The 16,840-nt window shown below is 35.1% G+C and overlaps 2 protein-coding genes across 3 annotated transcripts; one reads left to right on the forward strand and one right to left on the reverse strand.

The window, feature by feature from the left end:
• Positions 1 to 4,460, reverse strand: LOC142981137 (uncharacterized). The gene is made up of 9 exons (XM_076126828.1): positions 3,798 to 4,460; positions 3,376 to 3,555; positions 2,934 to 3,130; positions 2,537 to 2,670; positions 2,186 to 2,313; positions 1,680 to 1,920; positions 1,183 to 1,318; positions 887 to 971; positions 1 to 566 (listed from the first exon to the last, which is right to left on the reverse strand). Exons 1-9 carry the CDS (start codon positions 4,359 to 4,361, stop codon positions 414 to 416), a joined length of 1,818 nt encoding a protein of 605 aa, XP_075982943.1. The 5' UTR covers positions 4,362 to 4,460; the 3' UTR covers positions 1 to 413.
• Positions 4,461 to 5,092: 632 nt separating this feature from the next.
• Positions 5,093 to 16,833, forward strand: prel (preli-like). Of its 2 annotated transcripts, none has more exons than XM_076126401.1 (6): positions 5,093 to 5,314; positions 5,698 to 5,883; positions 7,057 to 7,164; positions 12,551 to 12,656; positions 13,042 to 13,191; positions 14,009 to 16,833. In XM_076126401.1, exons 2-6 carry the CDS (start codon positions 5,792 to 5,794, stop codon positions 14,162 to 14,164), a joined length of 612 nt encoding a protein of 203 aa, XP_075982516.1. In that variant the 5' UTR covers positions 5,093 to 5,314; positions 5,698 to 5,791; the 3' UTR covers positions 14,165 to 16,833. The 2 variants fall into 2 exon arrangements, with proteins under 2 accessions (XP_075982516.1, XP_075982517.1); XM_076126402.1 differs by lacking the exon at positions 5,093 to 5,314 and adding an exon at positions 5,422 to 5,615.
• Positions 16,834 to 16,840: the final 7 nt, after the last annotated feature.

Genomic DNA, 16,840 nt, shown 5'->3' on the forward strand with positions numbered 1-16,840 from the left:
CAAAATATTAAACGATGGTTAATACTATTTCTGAAGTTCAATTTTGTTTTAAGATAAATTAAAATCTAGTTCTATTTATTCTTCAAGGAAAGAGTTAGATACTTTCCACTAATTTCATTTATTATTCAGTTTTTTTTTATGAAAATGAGCAAAAGATCTAACTAAAGATTATTCTCTTGTTTGTCATAGAATAGTGTAATAGAAATAATCCGAAATGTTTAGAAAAGGGTTTGGTCTTTAATGGCTACAAAATTAACACCAAGAAAACCTTATTTATGGGCACAAAGCTACATAACTGATCCGTAACGCTGACTTCTAACGACGATCTATAAAAAATGATGTAGTTGTATCAACCGACGAAAATTGATTGTGATGGTAATATTCTGAACCTATTACAATAGAACATACATGTATTAGTACAAATCGTCGTAATAATATCGTGTTAGATCCGTAACATACTGCCGCTCTTGTTGGTACGCGCTGTACGCGACCAGTTGCGGCGTGTAGTCGATCTCTGTGTCCGGACACCGCTTGCGCCTCCAGATGCGTTTCGCTGCCTCCAATTTCTAGAATATTAATAATAGGAATGATGTTAACCTCGACAACGAACACCTTTATCTTGTGCCAGAATGTATTTATAGATTTTTTTTGTACCGTCATTCTGATTTCGTATACAATTTTGCCGAAATGGCAGATTTGCAAATAACTAGTTTCGATAAGGGTGCCTTCAAATAATACTGTCCCGAAATAATAATTTGTGGATTACATAAATATGTTGATATTAGTAGTTTGTTGTGCGCAGCTGAACCGATGGCACGATGGCACCACATTAACGGCGGGGACACGAATATTTTTGAGTAATTGTCTGTAGAAGTAATCAACTTACATCTTTACGTTTCTTGTGTAGATCAGCACGGTACTGCTCAGCCTCTTCCTTCTTCTGTTTGACTTCCTTAGTTGTCATGCTATATCTGAGGATATTGGGAATACGCATTAGGGACCTTTGCAAAAGCTAATGTCCTCGTTATGGCAGCGATAAAGCCAGTACGTAGCTAGGAACTTAGAACCGTATCTGAAGTAGCGGAAAAACTATGTTGCAGAGTTCAGGCTTAATCAAATTTGATAACCCAAACTTTATTATCTTATTTCGTATTTATCTACTCACGTATAAAAAACGCATACCTTTTCTGCAGCAGCACATGACCAAAGTAATGGATCGGATTCTTAGTCCTGTGTGTGCCGACTTCATTGAGAACTTCGGGTAGGATCCAACCGAACGTGTCCCATAGATATTTTACCGTCTCCGCGTCAAGGGTTCCTAGATATAAAAAAATACTTTATTTGTTTGCCCGACTGTGCAACGCATAGGATGGTTATTAAACCTGTTTTTGCACAATGCTTGCAAATTCTAATGTTAATCGTGTCTACTACCTCTGTCTGATCCAATGGGAAGTATTCTGGTTTATAAGAGCTATTATTGATAAGCTGAAAATAAATTAAACCGACAATAATTGAATAATCAGCTTATAGTAAATGGTTTTCTTGCAATGACCTTAGAATACGCCATCTAGTGGCATTCAACAGCAAAGCTTCGACTGCGTGTAAAACGTCAAATTATTAGTTCAGGTGAACTTTTCCTAATGTGATACCATTAGAAACTTATTAATAGGTATACTTACTCTCAATATCAATGACCTCCGTCTTGGGCAACAGTTCGACATCAGTCAGATCTCTGATCTCAAGTCTGCATTTCTCATTAGGTTTATTCGAATGTCCGCAGTCAACCGTGGTCTTCTCCAAGAGTCCCTGCTCGTTTAGTTTGTAGTGGCTCGTGCAAGGCGCGACTTGATAGATCCTCTTATCACCGTCCAAAATATATCGACCACTCTGGTCGAAGTAGTATTTCTCTGATTCTAAATTCTGGTAAAGGGAAGCGTATGTTATTTGTTCGGTATTATAAAAACCCCTGCTTAAAGTTTCATCGCAGAAATTAAATTGATATTATTTTAAATTACTTAGACAGAAGTTGGCAACTTTAACTTTTTAACGACTCTAACCCAAAAAAGAGTTCCCGTACCATAGACAATGTCCCGAAACATCCTTCTTTTCTAATCAAAAAATCTTGTAATAGCTGTAATAATAAGTCTGAAGCATTTTAATAAGGTGTAGTTAATTAGTTAGGTACCTCTTTATAATGACCATCGCAGTCAATATGGTAGAACTTTTCGCCATAATTAGTGATGTAGTTCTGATGGCCATATTCGTCAACGAAATACGCGCCGATGTGGTCCGAGTAGAGAATACGATCTGTGCCTGCAATATTTACATCAAACTTTGTATGAGCTAGTAATAGGGTTACACAGACACAGAATAATAGTTACACTTTTCAGTTAGAAAGCCTGCCTATAACCCTTATATAGGTTTTTCGTAAACTTCAAAAATATTTGTGCTGCTATAGGGCTTCGAGTTCTGATCGGAACAATTACTACAATTTTACCGGCAACACAAAAAGTATTTATTTGTTGTAGGTACTTACCCCTGCAGGAAAAGAACGTAATGAGCGCTCTACAGGCATCGATGTATTTTTCTTCTAAATCTGCCTTGCTCTCCTTGAAGTTCTTGCCCATGGCGTCCCAACACTTTTCCTTAGTGCAGGAAAGCTCTGTTGTCCTACAAAATAAGTAACATGTATTTCGCAATGCATATTGATAATCGCTTTGACCACAAACTACTAAGGCACATACTTTCTTTCTTGCTTAGATACTACATTGAAAATTAGGCCTGCTTGTTTCAGACAACTTAATCTTGATGCATCTTGAGGACTTTTGCTAACAGTGATTTTACGCCAGAAGTGCAATAGACGGGAATTTAACCCAAGTCCTAATTTACAGTCCGACACCTACGCTTAAAACAGGGACTTACAAGGTACTCACTCAAATTGATCAAATATTTTCTCCTCTTCAGTCATTTTGTCCAATGCCTTCTTAACCTTAGTCACGATGCTTGCTACTTCTTCGAACCCACGTAGTTTTCTTGACCAGTAGTTGGTCTCTAAATCAAGGCGGGCAAATGTCTCGTAGTTACCGAACTTTTCTATTTTCCCTCTAACTTTATCTATGGATTTTTCTACCTGCAACATCTCTTTTTTGGCCTTACGAGTATACGAAGTCTAACAAATTGGTTAAGCTGCGAATTCCAGGATCAATGATTTTTTATGAATTTTGAAGGATGGGGAACATTGACGGACGAAAGATGGAAGAAAACAACAGGTCGGTACGTTTACCAAATATCGAATAGTGTAATAGGGTAAGAAAACTTCTACGTTCTACTCGCAGTTATTTATAAACAGTAGCAAAGGAAAAAATAATAGCTTACTTCGGCAGTATCGACAGAATTCTGTCTAGTCCGTCGTGCTATAAACAGCCTCTCTTTATTGAGGTCATACATCTCGTTGTACAACCCATTCAGGTGTTCCTCATACGACTCATGGTAAGTATGCATGTTATTGCGCAAGCGGAGCAGCTGATCTTCCAGACTTATTCGGATTTCATTTATCTAACAAATAATCAAAACTTTATTTAATCAATTGTATTTTAAAAAAATATGTGGAGCCGTTGAACGCGAAGAATTTTCTCTAAACCAGAGCATTTTGTTATTCGAAATACGACATGACATGTTTACGTAGGTACATACTAGATCGGTGGTCCTAATAGAAGGTACAATTTAAAGGTAGGCATTTGTGTCTACAATCAAAATACTTCAAAAATACTACTGTATATGTATAATGTGTAACTTACTCGATCAGCTAATAATTTTGCTATATAAATATGAGCAAAATTGCATATTTCAGAAGTCTTGTTGACACCTATTTCAAAATGATCCACTATTAATTCTTTTATTCTGTGTTCTTTCTTTACAATACTAACTAAATAGTCTCTGAATTGATTCAGTTCCGCCATAAAAGCCTCATTTATTGTTGCGATTTCATCGAACATTTTTTGTTCTGAGGGCGAATTTATAGGTTTGAAATTTTCGACAAATTCTTCTTGAGAATCTTCGTGGGTTCGAATAGTGTTATCAATCAACTCCATCATTTTGGTGTTTTTTAACTCATGCTTATAAGCGTCTGATAATTTTGTTACATTGCCTATACAAGTCACATAAAAATTAAGAAAGCTATAAATCTCTTTTTTAATTTCTCCGTAATAGGCATTGTAGGCGTCTGACTTCAATGGGACTCCTATAATGGTCTTTACGTAACCTCTGAGGAAACTAGGAGGGTACTCGTCCAACACTATAAGATAGGGTTTCTCGCATTCTAACTTTCTCATGCGATAAATAAAATCCTTATAAACATCCATTGTCGTTTGTAGCAAATACTATTAAAAAAATAAAAATACTATTGAAAGCTCTACGATGAACAGAATTGGCAGATTTCACGCAAATTTGACAGCCATATTTTTTTGAATTTATAATCTTTGGTCTAAAAGTTTGATATCTTTATTTTATATTAAACCTACTTCGTGCCTACATCTATGGCATCAGTGATCAGACACATGTAAACTAAGTGCAGTGGTAAGTGCACACTCAATGTATTTCTAATGTTATTTTTATGACCGTTAGGCTATTACATATTTGTAAAGGAGTTCCCAAAGTCTCCGCTCCTCTTTAGTGGGTCATCTGAATTGAGTAGGTAATTCTCTCATTCTCTGCACCGCAGTCTCGCTCCGCGTCAGTGATCAGGCAGCTTAAGCCTTGCTATCAGCGGGTATGAAAGAGCTTGTTTCGGTTGGCTTTATTAGACTGACATCACACGTTGAGACATCTAAAAAATAACGCCACCATACAATCAAAAATCATCGCTAGTTCGACTCAAACCCATTATATTTATAAGAAAATAGTATATTAAAAGATGATATTCCCGGGTCTCGTTTTTGATATCCGCTTTTCCACGTGACGATATAGCTACAATCCGGTTTCCGGTAGTAGACTATAGACCTTTTCATGTTATTTTGAATATGAGTCTTTTTATACTACTATTTAATCTGTGGCATTAAAAGTGGAACTTTGCCCTCGCTCAATATTCTTTTTTAATCTGTGTCGCAAATGGACTCTCGAATAATCTGTCAGTCAATAGATATCGAAATTTTTATCAAAAGGCACCCGAAAATATGAATGATAACATGAGTTTCTTGACAATTTCATTTAACATACGGTCTAAATAGACATTCCTAACCGTGTCGGTGAACGTGCAAGGGTCGACTAAGCTATCGTCCTATCAAAAATATTGGATCCACGTTCCTCCGGCGAATTGGTAAGTTAATACTATAAAATGTATTATGTATTATTTAGGTAGAATTTAGTTACTAGGTGCGGTTCTCGCAGCATGTGATATTTGTTGCTATAGCCATTTATGGTTGTCACATGTATTGCTTGTAAATTCGGTGTCATTTTATTCGCCCTTGTAATTTTAAGTTGAACGATCGTTGTTTACCTCTTGTACCTGATTACGTACGTGATCACGGTCACAAAGGCTTTGTAGCAGTCGGCGTCGGCGGCGCGATGTGCCGTCCGTCAGATATATAAGTTGTGTGACCTACATCGATAGTGTTTATGTAATCCGATACATGTGCTATAATATCACTGTATTTACTAAATAATAATTGGTTAATTTATAGCGCTCGTGGTTTTTTACAGAAACGAGCATGGTGTTATGCTGAACTTGTCAGTTCTTTGTTTACAATCATTCCAATAAGAATTTATTTTCAATAAAAAAAGTGAAAAACAAAAAATGGCAAGATATTTTGAAAATACTTCAACATTCAACTTCAGTTGGGATCAAGTGGCCAGGGGATATTGGAAGAGGTACCCCAACCCTCAAAGGTGAGTTATTTTTTTGTTAATATAGTTTTAATTTATGGTGGGGCAAAGGTCAAAGTTTGGATGGACAGGATAATGTGAACAATTTCAAGGATGACTTAATTGTTTTGATTCTTAATAAGGAAGTTATTTCCTTAATGTCCATTGTTTTGAGGTTTCCAAGTTATTTATAATTTTAAATTGAGTGTATGTGGTATAATATTAAAGATTTAATTTAATTTTAGTCAGCTTGGGCAACCAGTAATGAAATAAATACATTAAAACTTAAATGTATGGAATAGTTAAAAAATATTTTTCTTAAATAAAATGAGTACAAAAAAGTGCTATCTGATGTAAAAATAATGACAAAAGTTTCAAGACAAGAACTCAGTCTTAAAGGAACTTAATACTAATCTTATTAGTCACTATATTTAAGTTGTTTACATGCTTTAACTAGTTAATTAAAGAAACCCACCAAACAACACTTAATTATGAAGAAAGCCTTGAGACAGTTCATGGAAATGTTAAAGAAACAATGTCAATGGAGTACATTATCAGTACATGATTACTTGTTTACAATATTAAATTAAAATGAATATCAACACAAATAAAAAAATATTCTTTAGTCTCTGCCTATGTATCTATGTAAAAACTACCTAGTTATTGTTAGGCTGACCGCCAAATGCAGTGATCAAAAGTAATGAAGCAACATTAAAAAGTTATTGGCTGAACGACTTGATACATAAGCTTCAATAGATTTTTATCTTTGTGTCAGTGCCTCTGCTATGTTTTTGAATATTATTTTCGTCATACTGTAAATAATGTTAATATTAGATGAGTTTGCTTTTATATCAAGGATTTACAAGAATTCACGACTAGTCAAAACAATTTAAATGAAATGCTTTAGACAATAAAGTAAAAAGATATTGAAAAATTTTGTTAATAGCCAATTCATCATCATATTATTGAAAAACCTAGGGTATTTTTTTCATACACAACTCGAAAGATGGTATACTACTGAGAAAAATATACAAATTATAAGTTTTAAGACTTATACATGGATTTTGAAGTCTCCTAAATAACAAGTCACAAATAAATGCACCTAGAATAAACTCTCTACAGCTCGTATCTCTACCAATTTATTAAATTGCAGCTGTAAATTTCTTGGTAGTAATAAATCAATTGTGTTTATTGCAGTACTCATGTGTTGTCGGAGGACACATGGAGCAGAGAAGTGAAGGATGGATGTCTGTACACCAAGAGGGTACTTACTAAGACCAACAGAGTACCGAAATGGGGAGAAAGGTATGTAATATGTTATCTTTTTATCTTTGCAGGTTAACCCCTCCCTTGTTTGGGAGGAGACACTTGCCCAGTAGTGGGACAGTAATGGTTTAAAAAAAACTTTGTAGGTTGGTTGCATAGTGTATGCTACTACCATGCGGTGGATAAGTAATTAAATACCTTCTTGGGGCAATGAGATATTCGTCATTTTTCTGTTTAGAGAATGTGATTGCCCTGAGTTAGGAAGTTAAGGTCATTGACCACGGTGACTTGGAGTTTTCTTTCTTGTTGATCAAATTAATTTCTTTTAGAGGCTATGTCAGTGAGCTCCCTTCTGTGCTTTCTGTAATATTGTCTGCTTCATTTCTATTATAACTGCAGTCATAATATTCTGTTTGGTGCTAGTTCTTTATCTAAATTGTTTTTACCAATTGGTAAATGGGCTCATATAATATATGTGGGTTGTTATTTTGTCGGTCTTTACCAAAGTTGAGGCCAAAGTAATGCTGGCATTAATGTTTTACGCAAGTATATCAGTGTTCTGGCTTTTCGATTTTAAATTGGCCATAGTTAAACGGAAACGATCCAACCCACACAGACGTAGTTTCGAGATATTTAACTTTTAAGTTCAGATCACTAACTTTGGGGACTAACTCAGGACTATAACTTCATGGTGGGTTTGAATTTTACTTGGATTGTTTTCGTGATATTAAAATTTTAACTTCAAGGAGTGTTTTGGTATACATAACTCATTTTACCCATAGTGTGGGTTGGATCCTTTCCGTTTAACTATGGCCAATTAGTCGCCGACCGATATACCTATTACCTTTTCCTAAAAGATCCTTAACTTACGAGTACATAAGTGTATAAAAAACAAAACATTTTCTGTGTACAAAGTTGAAAGGCGTGGTGTTATGTACGTAATTTTGTATGCTACAGCACTCGCAATTGTATTATTATTCCCGTGAGGCGAGTTAGGTAGTTGAGTTTGATTGGTGTCTGCTACTCCCGCTGCATGTAATTGAGAGAGCTATTCTTAGCTAACGATGCACTGTATAATCCTATACACACATCATACATACTAGCTCCTCCGAAAACTTCTCTTGTGGATATATTTTCTGAATAAATGTAAAAAAATTATGTGTGTCTAGTTGTCTACTTATGGGTTGCTTAAAGTCAATTTAACCCATTAATGTGCTCCTGTTAGGTATAGATGTCCTCTTGACTCATCAATTCAAAATCCCTTATTTACCCCCGTTGTCTACCGCTAAATATACCTCAGAAACCGGGCTTTAGAGTTCCCATTCCAAAAGTTAACCTCCTTTTTTATTAGGGCAATAGGTTTTTACAGTATGTTGAACTTTAAACACCTATAGGTACCTCTCCTCTAATGAAAATGTTATCTAAACCAGTATCACCGAATCGAAGATTACAGCGTACAAACATGCAGATAAAACATTTTAAAAACACTGTACTACTCACTGCATACATTCTGATCTGGATCGTAGAAAAAACATTTCATGTTTATTTTTTTGGTAGATATTTAACAAGTTTTCTAAATAAATAGGTTGAATTCCAAGTCATTTACATTTCACACTTCGTTTTTATCAAGAAATATAAAAATATAGGTACCTAATTGCAAAGTAAACAAACAGGGCTATAACCGGAGAGCTTATCATAATACATCATATTTATCTCTTGATAGAGTTTTATCTATGGCTCTAAAATGACGTCACTACTCAAAAATACGCTGTAATGATTACCACCGAACTTAATAATGTTTTGATTTTTTACAAAATTAATTAATCGAGTAGTTCTATTAAAAGTAATTTCTTGTTAAGTTTTTGATGATACATAATATTCAATCTTGTGATTTTCTATCAGAGTAGCCATCCGCCCCGATTTTGGACAATGACGATTTTGGTCCCCACTACAATCCTATAATAAAATACAAAGAATGCGAGAGGGCATTGTACATATTTCAACGCTGTTTTTAGTATGTTCTTTTACATGGAACGTATATTTTGTTGATTTTAACTGCCTCTGTGGCGCGGTCGGTAGTATGTGCGACTGCGGTGCGAGAGGTCTCAGGTTCGAATCCTGGGTCGGGCCAAAAAGTCTTTTCTGAGATGTACTCTTAAGAATTTCTTAGAGGTTGCCCGGAGTTAGGAAGTTGAGGTCGAAGACCTCCGTGCCTCGGAGAGCACGTAAAGCTTTCGGTCCTGCGCCTGACCTCTCACTGGTCGTGTCGGTTATCCGTCCCACCAAACTATGAGAGTGATGGAATAGAGAGTGTACCTGTGTATTGTGCACACACTTGGACACTATAAACAAAGTCCTGCACAGATGGCCAGTTTCAATGAAACTGACCGCCGTAGCCGTATATCGGCTAGGAGGGACATTATTATTTTGTTGACGAAAATTCCTATGTATTAAGATTTTTAGAATCAGCATGTCGAGGTAGCAAATAATCAGATACATAGTTTTAACGCCAACGCTGCAATCGTATTACAAAACTTCTAGAATTTTACGCGTATGACAAAAATATCTTACAGTTGCATAAATACTCATGACTCTTATATCCGGCTAGTGCTAACGTCACTACAATACATATTAAAGTTTTACAAGCATATATCATGCTTAGTAGCAATAAATTAATATACAAACATCGTTTTTAAGGTAAACTGCGCAATTAAGTACATAATTGATGAATATGCAAACGTGTGATTTGCTTACACGGAAAACAGTTTTCACTATAGTTTACGATTTACTTTTTATGTTTGTTTGATCGGCTATAACAACTGAATAGTAATTGCTTTCAGAAGGTTCACTCTTTAAAGTATCGTGAGTTTCTTGCCGTTTCTTCTCACTATATCAGCTTTTCCTAAACGGTAGATTTAGAATATTATGACGACGTCAAATACTTACTTGTTAAAAGTTTATGAGGTAAAACATATTTGACTTTGAATATGAATAAATAAACCTAAAGTTTAGTTATGTGTGCCCGTCCCGTAGTGGTTACGGTGACCTCCACATTGCTAACATGCGCTTGTATTGTGGGTTCGATTTCCACAGAAATAAAATATTAATTTTGCCTCGGGACAGATTAATTGAACCGGTCTGCTTATTTATAAAAAAAAAACTTACATATTATGAAAATGTAACTCAATATGCTTTCAATAGTACCTGCGTGGTAAGTGGTAACCATTTTATTAGGTTCTTTACCATTGATAGACGTAGTATAATACAGACTAAACCCGATAAGCATAATCTTGTAAAACCAATTACATATGCACATTGCACGCCTTATATAATCGTTTTATCGTTGTTGATACACTATCATGTAATATATTTAGATATAAACATATAACAAGTAAATCAAATTATAACCCTTTCGACCCCCTCGTAGAAAGTTATATAAATCTTATCGAGAATGCGTGAAATTTTCCAGTTTGTACCAGTATAGATTGCGTTAATCCGGTTATATGTAAACAATGCAATTTGAGGGTCGAAGAAAGGTCGAGAAAATTGTATTGGAGATTAATTAGCGTGAAATGTTTACTTAAGAGTTTTAAGATTAAGTATTTTATGTTCTCATGGTATTATACCCGTGGTAGGATGAATGTTATGCTATAGTAATGAGTTGTATTTCAGAATGTATTACAAGTACATATTGTTACATAAATCTGACCTTACGATATTAAAAAAATACGTACATCTATACTAATATTATAAAGCTGAAGAGTTTGTTTGTTTGTTTGTTTGTTTGTTAGAACGCGCTAATCTCAGGAACTACTGGTCCGATTTGAAAAATTCTTTCACTGTTAGATAGCCCATTTATCGAGGAAGGCTATAGGCTATATATCATCACGCTACGACCAAAAGGAGCAGAGTACCAGTAAAAAATATTGCAAAAGCGGGTAAAATTTTGGCCCATTCTCTTTTATGTGACGCAAGCGAAGTTGCGCGGGTCAGCTAGTACATAATATCACGCCTGTTATAGCATGTAACAATGTTAGGCCCATGTAATAGAGGGCGAGCCTATTGCCCTACACTGGACTCATTTCCCGACCTGGGAATCAAACTCGGGACATTTTGAGCAGCAGTCGGATATATTACCAACTGCGCCATTGAGGCAGTCAAAAGTAAATAACAAAAAAAATATTTCGAACGAAGCAGCCCAATACCAGTTAATTAACTATTAATGTTCATGATATTCGTACCGTTTTGTTAGAGGTTATCATTAACACTGAATGTTAATTATCGAAATCGATTGATCTATGTTTTATGCTTTGCTTTAAACTCTAATACATACGGAATAGAGTGCAAAGTTGAAACTTTTTACATTAGTTTGAGGTATCGTTTGGACTTTTTCCAATCAAAATGCGATTAAATAATCATAAGGTCGAGTCCTTGTCCTGACCACAGAATAAAGTAATTCAAAACTTCTAATGTTGCTGATATGCAGTCGTGGTCGAAAAATCTGATTTATGTATCTTGTATGTAGCTACTGACTTATCCAAATTTTTATTTATTTAGCTGTTAGTTTTGCTTATACATACGTATGTATTAGAATTACATAAGTAGTTTATCAGTTATTTTGTTGCCTTAGTATAAGTTTTGCTTAGCTTGAAATCAAATAACCGTGTGTTAGTTGTCCACTGATATTTATTTACACAACAGCACGGCAATTAAACACTGTAGAGTAAACGATAGGAATAAAAAAACATGATCGATGTCCTCTTATATTTTTATGTTACGGCGTTGTGATTCATCCGGAGTAATCCCAAGTTTAAACAATGGAACTAGTCGTTCTATTCTGTCTTTGTAAACCTATGGCGAGAGAAAACTACATGTAGTACATAAATAACTACCAAATGTAAAAACAATATACAATAACAAGTTGGCCTTGTCATCTTCGGAACGAGGTCAATGTTAAACCATTTTTCTGTTCGTGACGAACAATGATTGTCAATGCGGTATAATTACAGGTGTTTAGCGATGATATTTTGTAATTGCTGTTTGAATACACTAGCTAGAAAATATTTTTAATACTATTAACAAGTGCTTAACAGCTAACTAACTTGGAATACTACCAAGAGGATGACATAGGCGGTGGCGTAACTACGACGGTATACATACGGTGTTATAATCCAGGCTCGATGTAAAACACTGGTATTCAGCTGCATCCTACGAAGTATATCGTGTTTATAACCCAGGTTCCGTGTAAAACACTGGTATTCAACTGCATCCGGTGAGACTAGAAGCCGACTCCAACAAATTGGAAATCAAAGGCTGGACATAGGTTACCTTCTATTTCAACAAAAAAAAATAGCAATGTGTGCAGAGCCCCGGGCCTTACATTTATAAATCAATATACTTAATTATTTATGATGTTTTGTTGCAGGTTCTTCAATGCGAAATCAGTGAAGATCATCGAGGAGAGCGTCGTGGATCCCGAGAAGAAAATACTCGTCACCTACACAAGGAACCTTGGATATACTAAAGTTATGGTATGAAAACTCTTCAGTGATCGATGGCTCTTTAACAAACACAGTACATCTAAGTAGGGATTACACAAATATTTGTTCTGTAATGGGAAGTAAACTGCCACTATTCACATAGCGTTGTTATGATTTTTTTTTTTTTGAGGACATGATCAAGTACGTTTCGTATTTGTATGTTAGACACGATCAGTTATTATATTGTCGTGTAACGACAAAAAGTACTTTAAAGATTAGAATACCTCTCAGTATTCGCCCGATACTGTTTATTTTTCATTATTTCGTAAGAAAACATAAAATGAACAAACATTACTTAAGAAGACAGTATGCATACTATGATATTTTGTCCATTAAAAGCAGCTATTTTCACCAGTTTCTTTTGTTTATTCTCCAGAGCGTGGTGGAACGCGTGGAGTACCGCTCAGCCGGCCCAGGACAGACAATAGCCCGCCGCTCCGCCTGGATAGACTCGCAAGTGTTCGGCTTCTCCCGGGCCATACGCGCCTTCGGTGTCGATAGGTTTAAGAAGAATTGTAATCAGATGGTGAGTACTATACCTACTTATATACATACATACGTAAAATAACCTCTTTTCCATTAGGTAGGCAGACGCCAAAGAAAACCTGTATATTTTATTGTTATGAAATAATACAGTTTGTATAGTCATGACTACCCGAGCAAAAATTGGAAGGGCTGAGCTGATAAAATGAATTTTTGGCCACCTTTCCTTAAAAAAAATGCTAGGTAGTTAGGCGTTGCAAAAAAAAACCCCTGAGAACAATTAATGTTCACAACAATACTTAAATTCACGTAATTTTATATCTCAAGGAATCCGAAAATAGGATTAGCCGTGATAAAGCTGATATGTCCTAAAGCAATCCTCTTTCTAGAATTACTTCTCGCGTTCTTCGTTCATATCTTGTGGAAACACAGCTTAGTAAATAAAGTATGATTGTAACATAATCCCCGTGTGTAATGTTAGATAAGAATGTTAGTTATGTAAGTTTTTATGTGATTTCTTTACGAGTTTTTTAGCACGAGTTGGAACTATTTGAACGCATTTTCACTAACTTCCTTTCCTTTCTATGGCAAGAAAGTACATAGTTTCATATTAGCGTATACAGGTTAGTCGTTCGTGTACGTGTACGATACGTGTACGTGTGTTAAAAATAGTAGCTTAGGCTTGATTTTTTATAGTTTTTGTGTAATGGAAATCGCTTATCACCGGCTGGCGTCTATAATCGATTTCTAATGCTATACTTACTACATCGCCATTCTGTAGTACTGACCCTTTTACCACATTATGATAATAAAACCGCAGAAAATGATAGGTATATCTAAAGTGAAACTCCTATTTCCAGTTCCACGGGTTCAACCACGTGCTGGACCGCATGTTCCCTCGCGCGGCGCCCACACAGCACTCGGTGTCGCACACGCTCAAGGAGATGCGCGACGCCGCCGCCGCCGCCACCGACCGCGCCAAGGCCAACGTGCTCTCCTCCGTCAACCGGACATAACACGACCCCGACTGACCTAGTCCACGGCAATAAACTGTGTACTCAAAAGTTTTCACCCCACAGTGCACGCCAAAAAGCCCGGTTTCAAACGCGTGTTGGCACCACTGACATTTTGACAGTTACGACAGCCAGTAATGCCAACATTCCGCTTTGAATTAGATTGCAAGACTGAAGTTTCACTGTTTCAGTATAGTTGGAAAGTGTTCGTCCGGTAAGTGCTATAATGGATTTTCTAATGCCAACTGGATTGGAGTTACGCAATAAGGGTTGAACGTTCTGTATTCCTAAAATGTTGTTTAAAACATTGCAAAATGTAAAATGAGGTAAGGATTGATACGATTGTTCCATAGTTACTGTAGGTGTGTGCAAAAAGTTTGTTAAACTCGTATGGATCGATATGGTTTTGAATGATTAGAATAGCTGTTGAATTAAAGATATTTCTCTCACGACACGTTAGCTTTACGGCAATATTTGAGAATAAGACTAGTTTGTCACAAGGACTCTCTTTTAACTGTGCTTAGTATAAGCATAGAATTTTATACCTAAAGGCAGTAATTTTAAAGTTAATTTTTCTTTACACTGATACAATCTCGAGGTATGGTGGCAGTCATACTTTGTAAGTATTGTAAGATAATTCAACTTTATGCCTGATTTTAATATAAAATTCTCTAATTCCAATACTTTAGTTCGCTTCTCTTTTAGCTTAGCATTTTTCCAATATAAATGTTCCTCTTTGTATATTTTATCTACATTTTAAACCCCATCTTTTAAATAAATTTACAACTAAAAGCCTTTTAGCCTATCAAAAAGCATATGGCGAAAAATTGGCAACACTTATTCTAATTATTAAAATTTTAATTGGCAACACTGGTAAATCTTAACATAGTAAAAAATAATGTCGAATACCTCAACAATTTGTATAAATAATAATTCCTGTTAATAATATCCATAATATTCCACGAACATATCACATCAGTTAAGATTGAGTCCGTAGTACCACAATATTCATATAACTATTCACTGCCATGCGCCATTTACACACAAGCTACTTGTACCTACTCGCCACATTCCAACCGTGTGGTTGTGTATATTTATGTAAACGACTGACTTCTACATTGATCAGTTTGCAACGAACTTGGGTCTGTTGATGTATGGGTTTACCTTTTCAAAGCCAGCTTAATTTATACAGTGACTATCATAAATTCGTGTGTGTAATGATCATGCACTGACACCGCGATAAAATTTTAACAGTAACAAGTACAAGGGTCCACGCGAAATACGCATTCAAGATTCAGGAGAATTCGTCCAGAGATGGTTAACCATATTGTTTGGAATTACCACCAAATTGGATAATAAGTTTAATATACTAAACTATACACATACTACACGAATGTTAAGCGATTAACGCCCGGTTCTGAGGTACATTTAGCGGCAGTTTATCTGATCAATAGCGTTTAAACTCACATAAAAAAAACGCTATTGAATAGGTAAACCACCGCTAATAAATGTACTCGGAAACCGGGGGTAAGAATATCAACTAACTGAGTTTTATCATCTTCCGGTCTTCTTAATTCAATGGACTTTGGTCAGATGTAAGAAACATGTGTCATGGGACTCATGGACCTGAATGAATACATTATGAATATCAACGTTGGCTGCGAAAAGGTTATTATTGTGGGATGTATGTTGTAGAAAGAAGTTTTTTGTGTGAAGTTGAAAATAGGACTCAAAATTATGTTTTGTCTAAATTATCTTAGATTTTAGTTGATGTTTGGTTAGGTGTTTTTCCATGGCTAAAATTATCCCACCGTCAACAAATACTAATTCGTACAAACGAAATGTATTTATAAAATAATATGTCTGTATTATATTTAGAAACTTTATTTATAAATGTTTAAAAAAATTGTAAAACCAAATGTGAAAATCGGCTCTGTTCTTCAGGTTTGAAGACACGATGTAATGAGATTTATTCTTTCTTGATGGATTTTATTTAATAAATAGGCTTATTTACAATACAGTCATATGGACTATACTGTAAAATTCTGCACACAGGCTTTACTCATTGTTTGAAAACTGTATGTATGCAGATCTTTGCCTATCCTTTAATAAATTCGTACCTTGCCATAATAAATACTTATTACTATAAAAAAATATCAATAGTTAAAACATAAGATATATTTTATTATACTCAAATAAATATTGTTTTAGTCTAGTCTCTTTGGGAAATGCATAGTTTTCTTATATTTCTACATAGTGCATTTTAGGTCTTTTAGCACCTACTAATATTTTTAGTGTCTATGCCTAATCGTTGTTGTTATAGCCACTTTACATAGGAAAGTTAATATCACTGTTAAAATCACGAAATATTCATCTATTATTACTTAATGTCTTCCTAAATAAATCAATAAAAATATTTTCACGTTTTAATCATAGGCTGAATTCTCAACATCAGTTCATCAAGTACCGATTAGCGGGAAATACTTTTCGATGTAAAGCGGCCATTTTGAGGGAAGTTATGATGTTACTAACTTTGTGGTTAGAGTTTTAGATAGATATTCTAAACACATGTTATTGTAACGATTTGGGAACGCACGTGCTGATCCATAGTATAAAAACTAGTATTAGTTACCGTAATCGATGATAAGAGGATTAATAAATGAGTCTATTTATTTTGTT

The sequence above is a fragment of the Anticarsia gemmatalis genome, chromosome 19, assembly GCF_050436995.1.
Source record: "Anticarsia gemmatalis isolate Benzon Research Colony breed Stoneville strain chromosome 19, ilAntGemm2 primary, whole genome shotgun sequence".
Lineage (NCBI taxonomy): Eukaryota > Metazoa > Arthropoda > Insecta > Lepidoptera > Erebidae > Anticarsia > Anticarsia gemmatalis.